At 34.0% G+C, this 12,348-nt stretch overlaps 1 protein-coding gene across 3 annotated transcripts; it reads right to left on the bottom strand.

Annotated features, from left to right (window-relative positions):
• Positions 1-3,145: 3,145 nt before the first annotated feature.
• LOC114412336 (protein RBL-like) lies at positions 3,146-10,624 on the bottom strand. Of its 3 annotated transcripts, none has more exons than XM_028376176.1 (6): positions 10,447-10,624; positions 10,240-10,327; positions 8,469-9,556; positions 8,127-8,388; positions 7,730-7,867; positions 3,146-3,489 (listed from the first exon to the last, which is right to left on the bottom strand). In XM_028376176.1, exons 2-6 carry the CDS (start codon positions 10,280-10,282, stop codon positions 3,422-3,424), a joined length of 1,599 nt encoding a protein of 532 aa, XP_028231977.1. In that variant the 5' UTR covers positions 10,283-10,327; positions 10,447-10,624; the 3' UTR covers positions 3,146-3,421. The 3 variants fall into 3 exon arrangements, with proteins under 3 accessions (XP_028231977.1, XP_028231974.1, XP_028231976.1); XM_028376173.1 differs by having other exon boundaries at positions 10,240-10,338; positions 10,447-10,581; XM_028376175.1 differs by lacking the exon at positions 3,146-3,489 and having other exon boundaries at positions 7,200-7,867; positions 10,240-10,338; positions 10,447-10,581.
• Between the last annotated feature and the right edge of the window lie 1,724 nt (positions 10,625-12,348).

The raw sequence follows: 12,348 nt of genomic DNA, 5'->3' as shown, positions 1-12,348 counted from the left end.
TGTCTTTTTGAGAGAAAAGTGAGTTATCAAAGAACATGAGTCATTCGACTTAATCTGTCAATTGAAAAATCCTTTCAATGTTTCTCGTCCTTGAAAAATCATTTTCAAGAATCTGCACAGCTTCTTTCATTTTTTCCTTGCTACAAGGTCATGACGAAAGACAACAGTAGATACCTCAGAATCCTACACTGGGGCAATGAGAGGCACTGTGCATGAGCCTCAAGCGAACCTAAGGGCATATCAAAAGTTCTCACCCGGTTGGTTGAAAATCAAAAAGGTCGCCTAAGCAAAAATTAGGTTGATATAAAAATAAAAAGAAAAAAAAACAATCAAAGGCGTGTTATTGAGGTTTTGTCCTAAAATCCGAACTACAAAAGGATCTAAGTCAGGATTTGAAATGACACATGGCCATGTTTCAACATCCCAAACATTAGTTTATCCTTTTCTACTCCATCAGAGTCAAAGCATATTTGTTTTCTAAAAACAAACAAACAAAAAAGCAGCAAAAGAAAAATAGAAACCCTAAGTGGGAACCACCGCTAAATCGGCGGGAAGAGCCATGCAAATACACATGCAAAAAAAATGATAAAAAGAAAATTAAGAAAATAAAATCCAGCAAAGGTGAGCAAAGAAAAGAGAGACAAAAGATCTCCAAATTCTACAAGAAAGGCACCAAATTGCAATGAAAGATTGATGTATGAGGCAAAAGGAGTAAAGTCTAGTTCAAAAGGTACAAGCAACGCTCTTGAGGTTCTTACTCAATGTAACCCTTAAACACTCTGAGCCTCTAATCATTTCTTTCATAGCCCTTTTACCCCTGACCACATTACAAGCCCAATAAAGCCCATGTGGATCAAGGAATGACTAATTTTCTTTTAAGTTGGGATTTTGGAATGGAACCCGCACACGCTTATGATCGTTAAAAAAATATATCTAAAAAAAAGGAAAAAAAAACCCCAAGGTTTCGCGCTTGCACATTTGAGAAGAAAACTCATTTGACCAAGAGCTTGTGGAAGATGCCCAAACATCTGATGTTAGTCTCTCATGCAGACACCTTTGGGATCCCTTTCAAATCCAAGGGTAGATTTGTTATAAAATCTTTCAAGATCAGCCCTTGCCATTGAGTATTAGTGGGATCAACAGACCCATGGCATCACTCTCTGACCTTTAATCAAGAAAGTTTCACTTGGTCACATACCAAAGTGTAACAATCTATTGTCATCATTCAATGGTGCGTGCGATTGATCCCAAAGACTGGTGTTTTCTTGTTGTACAGAATAATCAATGTTTTTAAAAGAGGGACGAACCCTAGGATCAATATTTCAATTGATTGATTAAATGTCAAACGGTTCCATTTCCGTCACTCCAAAATTGTCAAGTGACAAAATCAAACAGAACATATACTTTGAGGGAGTTCTCAAAGAAATTTGCAAAAGATAAGATGAGGTTGCATGAGTTATCACATCTTTCGAAAAAGGGACAGTCAATCTGTATTTTCCACAAAAAAGGAAAAAATCAAATCAAAATCAAAATCACAAAATAGAAAAGAATGTCATGATCATTGTACAATTTCCATTGCATTGCATTGTTGCATACAAAGTTTGCATTTACTGTATTTCAAGATAAAAGTTGCATGCATCTGCATCCCAAAAATCATATTCATAAGTGCATAGACTTCTCTTAAAGATAAGAGGCCCTCTCAAAGAATCAATCTCTTGTTTTCTCATAAGATCGAGCCCTTTGGTACTAGTGTCCATTGGCTTGCTTCAAAGGACTCAAAGTTCTCGCCTTCAAAGGACTCAAAGTCCTCGCCTTTAAAGGTTGTGGTGGATGATTCCCCAAAAAAGAAGGTAAAGAAGAAAGTAAAGGGTTGGCCACATTTGAAGGAGAAAAGGGAAGGGAAATAAATGGGAAAATTGGCAATGATGTTGTTGGAAGAAAGAGTGATAAGAAGGCCAAGCCTGACTCAACAACAAGGGCAACAATTAAGGAAGTGGTTACTTCAGCTTCTCAAGCTATGACTAGTCTAGCAAAGAAGTTTAATGAAGAAGATAAACAAAGGATAGCATACATGGGTACATCAGTTCTTGTGGTGGCACTAGGAGTTTATGCTACCTACAAGCTTCATTCACGTGTACCATAGGCAATTAATGGCACCATATCTATTTCCTTTCACATGGTTTTTTTCTTATAAAAAAGTTTCCTTTCAATAAATAAGGACTTGCAAAGATATTGTAGAACAAACATGTTTGCTTCACAAGGTATTTGTTCAGGGCAATTAGTGTATGCAATTTAAACAATATGCTTAGAAATAACATTTGTGGTACTTGCAATATCAAGGAATTGGGTAACCCCATAATTTTACCTTTTTCCTTGTTATTGATCTTTTCTCCTTGATATCCACATTAAATGACAACTCAATGCAGCCTTTGAGTTGAAATATAGTAAATAAAGGTGTCAAAAGGGATGGATTAAATGAATTTTAAAATTGAATTATTATAAAGGATATATATATATATATATATATATATATATATATATATATATATATATATATATATATATATATATATATAATTGGTCAAAATTCAATGACTTTTTTAAGATTTTAATTTTTCACATTTTTCTTATTCTTTGATTCTCTAGGATTAGAAAATTAATTAATCATTAGTTGATTATTTAATTGATCATGATTGAGTCTCTTAAATTCGAAGACGACACTTAAGGCATAGGCCACACTAAAAAGAGGCGTTTCAAATAAATTATAAACAAGCGCGCACACAAAATATATATATATATATATATATATATATATATATATAAAGTTAAAAATTATTTTCAGAAATTATTTTCAAAACTAATAGTAATACTAGTACATCTACAGCAGAAAAAATGAAAATAAAGAAATAACATTTCACGACACTCTAAACCGGAACACCTGCATTTGTACATTGAACAAAGTTTTGGACCATTATTAACAACATACACCCCAAAGTAGTTCAAATTAAGACTACTTAAAATCGACAAATGAAGAACACTTACATCGAATAATCGTAATACAAATAGTGTGATCTTAGTTTAAAAATTTATGAACACATTCAAATAACTTCAAAATCACTACCAACATTTTAAAGTAAACTTTCCATGAAAACGCATAAAAGCTCACATACAACTTGAAAGTCTAAAATTCATAACTTCTAAAGTACAAGTTTTGATCACTACTCAAAATACCAAAAGCAAAAGCAAAACAATCCAACTCTAGATCATTACTCCAGCAAATCATTCAAGCTCAAATCATAATAATCATCTTCCATATGATTTTCATACCCTTCATTATCCATGGCATCTCTGCATCTCCATTAAGATCATCATCATAATTATGAATCTACAAATCATCAACAGGGCAACACTACCATCACCGTTAGCTTACTCTCCATCTTGATTGAGGCTTCTTTATTTGGAATATCCAAGTAGTCCATATATATATATCTAAACTCATGTTAGACGAACATTCATCATTATCCATAACCTAATTATCATTGCATGAAATATCATTTAACATTATAAACAAGTTTTCCTAGGTTGCTTCTTGGCTAATTCATCACAAATAAATAATTCATCATTTCTTCGTACGGACTTAAAATTACAAAAGCAAATATTCAACTGCTAGTAGATAAAAATGAATCTCAAAGGCACTCAAATTATGCTCACACCCAAAGGAACAGCATGCAACTTTAATATTTTAATGGAAAACTTTTTAGAGTTCTATATGTCCACCCCCATAGGATTCACGCCATTTTGATTTAGTTTTGGTGTTCCCTAGAATCGTGCCTATCAAAAAAACTTTTATTCATTAAGTCTTCAAACTAAGAATCAACCTTAGTTACTTTTAAAACACTTACCACCATCCTTTTTGAATAGTCATATAATCAACTTTTAACTTCAAAATCAACTTAAATCTAGGACTAGAGAGTAATTGAGGGTTAAGGTAGTAGTTTACAAGATGCAATGGCCTATGGAATTGTTTGTCTCGTCTTTCATTAATGATATCCTGTAGAGGCATATATAATGAAGAAATAATATTACTTGTCAAACAAAGACTACCAAAATTTTAACTAAACTGATGATTTATTTAAACTAAACTGATAATTTATCCTGTAGACACCATTGAAGGCGTTTTGCATATTCTCTTTTGCCCAATCCATTTCCTCATTATCCCAATTGGCTTCTCATCCGAATCAACAAAACAATACACTTTGCTTAGATAAGCACCCCTCAAACAAATCAACAATGTTTTTTTAAAACTGCTTATCCATAATCATATTTTCAAAAGACTTCCCATCCTTTGTCTTTGCAAACCTAGATTACCATTGACTTTATGAGAACATTCTAATCAATGCTCCTTTGTTGTCATTGAGAGAGATCCTAAACTTAGGTAAGATGTGGGAAAGCAAGTAATGGCAGGTCCCACCAGATCTTTTCCTTTACTCCATTTTTCCTGCAACTTTGTAGTTTGCTCCATTATCTGTCACAATAAGGGCAACATTTTCTTCATGAATCTCCACAACAATGTAATCTATCATCTTAAAAAGTGTGTCAACTGTTTTTACAAGTGGAAACAAGCCAACTAGGCTTGAGCCTAGCCAAGTTCATGATTACAAAACCCTATCATCTTAAAAAGTCTGTCAACTGTTTTTACAAGTGGAAACAAGCCAACTAGGCTTGAGCCTGGCCAAGTTCATGATTACAAAACCCGAGTCTGACTTTTTTAATGTTACAGGCCAATTTTTAAGGCCTAGCCTGTTTGAAGGACTTGCATAACCTAAGTCTACTTACATGGCCTGTTTTATATAAGGCTTATAAAAAGGCCTATGGGCCTTTAAAAAAATAATATTAATGACTATATCTTTTTATATTATTATTTGGAGAAGGGAGGAGATGGAAAATGAGGGAGCTAAAATCCCTCCCTTCTAACATTAGGAGGATTTTGAATTGGAAGGGGAGTGAAACTGGTTTGTAATTTTTAAGAGTGTACTAACAAAATTATTCTTGAAGTTCTATTTCCCTTTCTCTTCCCTTCAGTAATTCTTATTACTATTATTTTCCCTCTCCTCCCCTAGCTAACCAAACAAGGGGAACCTCACTTCTCCCCTTCAACCAAACCTAAAGAGAGAACCCTTTCTTTCCTTTCCCTCATTTGAATCATAGTGTAACAAAAGTAATATGGGCCTCCATCTTTTGTTGATCCACCCATCCATCATTATGGTACATTTCATTTTCTTTCAATGAGCTCTACATTCTTCAATAGCTTCCATAGTTGTATTCATTATTCTTTAAAAATTTGACTCTAATGTTATGGTAGGATGGTGGCTTAAAGTTAAACTGTATGCTATGTCTTGCAACAAATTCCATCAAACTTGTCAAATTCATCACCTAACCATATTGAATGGCCTGGCATCCTTGTAGAAAAAGGAAGCAATTGCATTCTTCTTCTCTCAAACCCTTCTTAACAATGTTATTGATGGTGGAATGACTGCTTTCTCCCCTCTTAAAAATATTTCCCCAATGGTGGATTGATTTCTTCCTCCCCTCTTCAAAATGTTTCCACACCTCTCAACCTCTTCATTCCCTTTTCTTTTTTTCCCTTAAAAATGGTATTGATTTCTCTTGCAATAATAAAACAACTTCATACATTTTTTTCCTCACTTTATCTCTAATAGATTTGCAAGACCCAACATTTTTGTGTTCTGGCCAAATGATGCTTCAATCAATAAACCCCACCAATTATTACCATCTACATTGTTTGCATTTAATTTTTTGGGAATCCCCATCAACTGAGATAACACTTACCATCCTGCATCACTCCTATTTCCAGGAGCATTTTTCTGCATTTAAAAAACCCCACTCTCACACTCTCGGCGTCATCAAAGCGACCAGCAGCACCTGCACCCCCATTAACTCTCACAGCACCACTACTCCCACATGAAAACATTTCAAACCAGCATGATACAACACCAAAACAAGTCAAAATTAGAGAAGCAAAGGAGAGAACAACTTCACAAGCACTTAACCCAGAAGCAAAGAAGAAAGCAAAAGCAAAAGAGAAACCAAACAACAGAAGCAATCAAATAAAATATACCAGAAGCAGTTGAACCAAAAGCAGTCCAACAACCCAATCATATAACGAGGCGGAAAATTAAAGAAAATGAACCTGGTCAAATGGAGAAGATGAACACAGAACAAAAATCTGAATGGTAAATGAGAAGTGGCACAAAGAGGTCAAAATGAGCAGGAAAAAAAGTTTGAGAATTTTGATGGTGTGGGGCAAGGGTGGGTCAAATAATGGATCTTTTTTATGCCCAACTAGAATCAGCCTATTCTAATGATTTTAAGCTCACTATTATGCAATCTGACCAACCAGCCCAAAACAAATTCAGCACAGCATAGGATTGTAGGGTGCTTGAAAAATCATAAGATCATGCAATCCTACACAATTTTTAACTAACTTCACAAACCCTCTTACACCAACTTCCATATCTGTATATTAAACAAAATGCAGGACACTGTAAAGCAAAACAAATCTGGATTAAAGTTTAAACTATACTTTAACAAAAACATTTTTTACATGGGACCACACACAATTTAAACAATAAACAACAAAGCATTGAGCATCCTTCAATAAATACAAAAGCAAAAGGGGTGTGGATTTTGCATTAACCTCAAACAACTCCACCCCCCCCCCCCCCTTTTACTTCAAAACTCCACCCACAACAAGATCCATCAACTCAGAATGTGAGGCCTTTGTATGAGAATGGGGTAAATCAGTTTAGAGGAAATTTTGGGGGAGGGAGAGAGATGTTAATTGTTGGCTTTGTTGTCATTTACATGTGACACTTAACATACCAACAACAACGTGTGTTGTTCATTGCTCCAAACAATAGCCATCCAATGTTTAGAACAAAAAAAGACAGACATATGCAATATTTGAGGAGCTCCACATGCATATTTTTTAGTTATAAACATAGTGGTAAAGTTAATAATAAGATTATTTAATCGATCAAATCAAACTAATTGAGAAATTTATTTAATATTGCTAAGCCAAAGTTTCAACAAGTTAACATTGGCCAATTCAAACATATTCATATGAACTCAAACCTATATGGACAAAACTCTATTATCAATGAGGATGGCCAGAAAAATATAAGTTAAAGGACACATCAGCTTTCACTAGCCACCACCAACTTAGAAACATAGGTCAAGGATAGAGAGAAAGGAGGCAAGTTTAAATAAAGCTATGCAAAGGTAAGTTTTTTAGAAAAGAAAAACAAATAAAGACCACCATGAAAACCGTTACCATTATCTTGATCAGCCAAAGATTTGCTCGGTTTTTCCGATTTGCTAGATTTTGAGGGTTCTTAACATTGGCCAATTCAAACATATTCGTATGAACTCAAACCTATATGGACAAAACTCTATTATCAATGAGGATGGCCAGAAAAATATAAGTTAAAGGACACATCAGCCTTCACTAGCCACCACCAACTTAGAAACATAAGTCCAAGGATAGAGAGAAAGGAGGCAAGTTTAAATAAAGCTATGCAAAGGTAAGTTTTTTAGAAAAGAAGAACAAATAAAGACAAAAAATAAAGAAAAAATAGTACTTTTGTAAACAAGAATTTCATAATCTACAATTATTCATCATAAAGCCCACCACCATGAAAACTATTACCATTATCTTCATCGGCCAAAGATCTGCTCTTGGGTTTTTCCGATTTGCTAGATTTTGAGGGTTTCTTAACTTTTTCGGCTTGTAATTCCAACACCTTCTCTGAAGGTTTCCGCTTTCTTTTCATGCGCCCAGCATCATCTTCATATTAATAGAAAAATAAAATATTATTATTAAATGCATAAGAGGAGTCAGAAGTTCGTATCAGAAAAATGCATAGACAATACATTGGCAACTCAACCACCCGTTGGGGATAAAAAGGGGGACTTTTAAGTCTAATCTAAATAAAATAGGGGAGACTTGGAAACTTTTTAGAAGCATAATTAGAGACTAAATGAACTCAGATTCAAAAGAACTCAAATACTAAGCAACAAGCATATAATTCAAAGCATGCCATTACCTTCAAGAGGACTTGATGCATGATTCATCATATGACCATTTGGTCCAGCTTCTTCTGAAAGAGGGGATCCAGTGTTATTGCTGTCCAACAACTTCGAAGAACTTTCCACACACTTCTCTTGCTGCTCAGGAACATCATGACTAGGGGTTGATGGCAAGTAACATAACTCTTCTTGAGACATATCAGAATCACTGAAAGTGGCATCTTTCTCCACGGTTACAATATCAACTTCCTCATCTTCATCAACATCAGGTCCTTTAACCTGCAAGCATATAACATCAAAAAAGAATGGGCAAAAAGAAAGAATGATGTCCATGACCAATCGAATAAAAAACCTTTTACCTTCTCAGTCTCAGGAATCAGATCAAATTCATCTTCACGCTCTACATATTCCTCATTTTCCTCAAGCTCCTTGAAATCAGGAGCAAATGCACTCCAGTTCTCAGTATAATCTTTTGCCCATATATAAACTAAACCATTCAGCGAAACAGATACAACAATAGGATGCACAGGATGCCATGCTAAATCTATCAGAGCTTCCTTAGGTCCTTCAAGGATTTTCACAAGATGTCCAGCTCTATCCCATATGTAAATCTTGTGCTCACCTTTGCTGGCAGAACCACCAACTACCCACTCACCATCACCACTGAAACAAGGTGCTTTCCAGTGTACCTTTGTGATGGAATCTTGAAATTCCCGGAATAAAGTTAAACATTTTGATCCAACAGCCTTCAAATTCTCAATATTATTTAGATCGTTGTGGTTCCCACTCAGGTCATCCAGGGCTCTGACTTCATCTTTCAGAGGCAGAAGGTTTTCATAGATTCGTATTATTCGATCATTTGAATTCGTGAGCAGATACTGCCCATTCCTGCTGAACACAATGTTCTTTACAACAGAACCACCAGAGATTGGAACTACAGCACGCACGTCACCATTTTTGTAATCAATGACAAGAATTTCCCCTTTTGAGTTTCCCACATAAACCAGAGTCCCATACTTATTAAAACAAGCAGCAGTTGGTGTGAAGGAGGTAATTCCATCAGAACATTTATTACGTGGAGGAGGGGTTGGTCCATTGCATGTCTCTGAGACAGAAACTATAAGTAAAGTTGTGTCTCCTGTATTCAGGTCAACAATCATTGGAGCACATGAAAGAGGACATGCTAAGCAGAGAGATGGGGTCGAGGATCCTGGATGAAGACGAGCTTGTAGAGGGGTTTGTTGCAGAACTATCCGGGTTATTTTCTTACCACTCATAACATCCCACAATATCAATGATTTATCAGCAGCAGATACAAGAATTCGATGACCATACTTTGACCAGCAAATGCTGGTTATGGGAGAAGAACATTCATCATCACGCAGAATTTTAGCAATGCCTCGGGTTTCAAAATCCCAAATAACACAACTTCCATCATTGCATCCAACTAGTGGTTCAATTGAGCAAATCAAGATCAAAAGTGAGAAAATTGATATTGAAAATAACTCCAATAAATATTTAGTAGTAGTTCAACACTTGCTATAATATTTACTCCACCCACATTAGAACAAATAGCACACAAACCCATTATTGCCTCACAAACTTATTCCAGTATAATGGTAAAGTAAACATCAACTACATCATGCACACATGTTTATCCAATGCATTGAGCATCAATTGCATCATTACTACGTTAGGGAAAAATGTATGCATACCCTTTAATATTTCTTCATCACCAAGCCAAGGCATGAAAAAATTAAAAACAGGACTCCGGCCTTGATGCTAGAATCCCAAAATTCCACATAAGCCCCACAAGAAAAAGTGTCCAAAAAAACACCCTATACATACAATCTGAGTAAAAATAACGTCCTTTTCTTATCTGGGTCATCAGGGAAAAAGGGAATTACTCACTAAAGTTCGCTACTTTAACCTTGAAATCGACATTAAAAACATAAAACTCAATTTTTTACCCACAACCCATTTTCCAAAACCAAATTATTAGCATAAACACAGGCTACCAAAAATCAAAAGATAAAAACTTTGCACGAAAATGCATCAAAGGAGAATACCCAGAAAGGACAGAGCAGCAGTTGAATATGAAAATAAGAGAGACAAAGAGAAAGGGGTTACCAGCAAGAAGGGTGCCACGGCGATTGAAGGCAATGCATTTCATACAGCCATGTTCCAAATACTCCTCTATCACTTCTGGGAAATCGCCCTGCAATGGATCTTCAATGAATCAATATGGTGCACAATACAACGTCAGCAAAACAAAAAACAAGGAAGATGAGTGAAGTGTAGATAAAAGAAAAGGGTGTGAGAAAAAAGAAAACGAACCAATTATGGAGGCGTTCATGGTTTGTTGTTGCTGGAGAGAGGGTTAAGGTGCACAACACAAGTGTAGCAGAGAAAAAAAGGGAAGAGAGAGCAGCAAAATCGAAAAATGAGGGAAAGAAGGAGGGAATGACGAGAAATAAAATAAATAAATAATATTTTGCTGCTGCCGATGATGTCTATATCTTTGGTAAAAAAAAACAAATAGAAATAGGATCCCGGACAAAAAGGACTTCCAGTATATATTTTTTCAATAAACAAAAATAAAAAAGTGGACCAACGAGATTATATTTTAAATATAAATTAGACTAAATACGAACTAAATTATATAAATATGCATACTATCGGTTATTTTATTCATTTAAGGATTTTTTTTTTCAAATTAATTATCAAAAAATAATAAAAAATTATTTAATATGTGATTGGTTATCAATTCAAATTAGTTGTAATCGATAACAAAAAGTGTGTCCTTGTTTTTTAGGTTTTCGATTTTCATTACTTTCATTTTTAGGTTAAAAAAATTAGAAGAAAATGCATAAGCAAGGAATTTAGTGATTTTAGAAATCCAAGTCCAAAGTGACTACTTATGAAACATGCTCAAAATATTACTTGTCCAATAAATAACTAATTTAACTCCTAAATTTATATTTCTTATCATTTTAGTCTCTGAAACTAATAGAAACTTAAATAAATTTTTGGTTTATTTTTAGATTTCATCTAAGTCTCTAAAACTAATCCTTATCTCTCATTTTAGTCTCAAAGCTTTTATTATTATTATCACTCAAGTCCCTAGAGCTTAGGGGTGGAAATGAGTCAAGCCAAGTCAAGTTTTACTAGACTTGAGTTCGCCTTGACTTGAATACGCAAGGCTTGAGCTTGGCTTATTACCTGTTATAGACTTTTTTTAAATATTCAGCTCGGCTTACATAAAAGTTTGGCTTGACCTACGAGCCTATTTAAAAGTCTGCTTAAAGACGTCTTTAACCAATTAATTATTTTAAAACCTAGTGAAATACTAACTAAAAAAAGAAACTTATAAAATTTAGTATAAGTAATGTACAAATCCAAAAATAATCGATAAACAAAATCATATTGAATTCAAGTTATTAAAACACAAAGTATATCAAAAGAAAATAAAAAAAGAGCATAATATTAAAAAATATATAGATTAGAGATGATTAATATTAATCTAGCCAAATAAAAATATTTAAATTGTCTAAAAATGTCTTTACAAAACATTCTTTTCTTTGAAAGTATTGTATTTTCCTTTTAACTTGAGTTTTTTTCTTTTTGAAAAATTTTCACATGCAAGTGAACTCTCCAAGCACTTTATGCCACTTCATTTTGTCATTTATAATGCCATAAAAATGGTATAAATAATTATTATTATTATTACTTAAACAAGTCGGCTTGTCAAACTTAACAAGCTTTTTTTATAGTTTGACTTTGGCCTTTTTATCTAAAAAAACTTTTTAAAAAACTTGAGTTTGACTTTTATAATAAAGAAGTCAAGTCGAGTCGAGTTTTAAATAAGTTGAGCCATATGCCCTTGACAAGCGGTTCGACTCATTTCCATCCCTATTAGAGCTGAACCAAAATGAGAAAACTAGTTAATTTTAGGGACTTGAATGAAATGATGAAGGAACTTATTTGAGTTTTTCTTAATTTCAAGATGGCAACGAAATATAAATCCAAAGATTAAATTGACTATTTACTATATTTTGAAATGTGTTAAAGCTGGTTTGCAATCATACAAATAGGTTCACAAACATGTTTTCAGCAGTTTAGACTATTATTTTTTGTCGGGCAACAAACCACCACGTTATTTTTGTCACATAATATAATAGTTTGCCTTGTAACAAAAACTATCCCAAACCAAAAAATAATTTCTCTTTACATTTTTCG

The sequence above is a fragment of the Glycine soja genome, chromosome 5 (assembly GCF_004193775.1).
Source record: "Glycine soja cultivar W05 chromosome 5, ASM419377v2, whole genome shotgun sequence".
Taxonomy (NCBI): Eukaryota; Viridiplantae; Streptophyta; class Magnoliopsida; order Fabales; family Fabaceae; genus Glycine; species Glycine soja.
Note: the sequence above shows the minus strand (reverse complement) of the source record. Positions and strands in the feature narration are given on the sequence as shown.

Coding starts and splice junctions, on each gene's coding strand:
- LOC114412336 (XM_028376173.1), bottom strand. Junction 7,868..8,126: donor TGCATCAAGTCCTCTTGAAG/GTAATGGCATGC, acceptor ATTAATATGAAG/ATGATGCTGGGCGCATGAAA. Junction 3,490..7,729: donor TTTGGCCGATGAAGATAATG/GTAATAGTTTTC, acceptor ACATGAGTTTAG/ATATATATATATGGACTACT.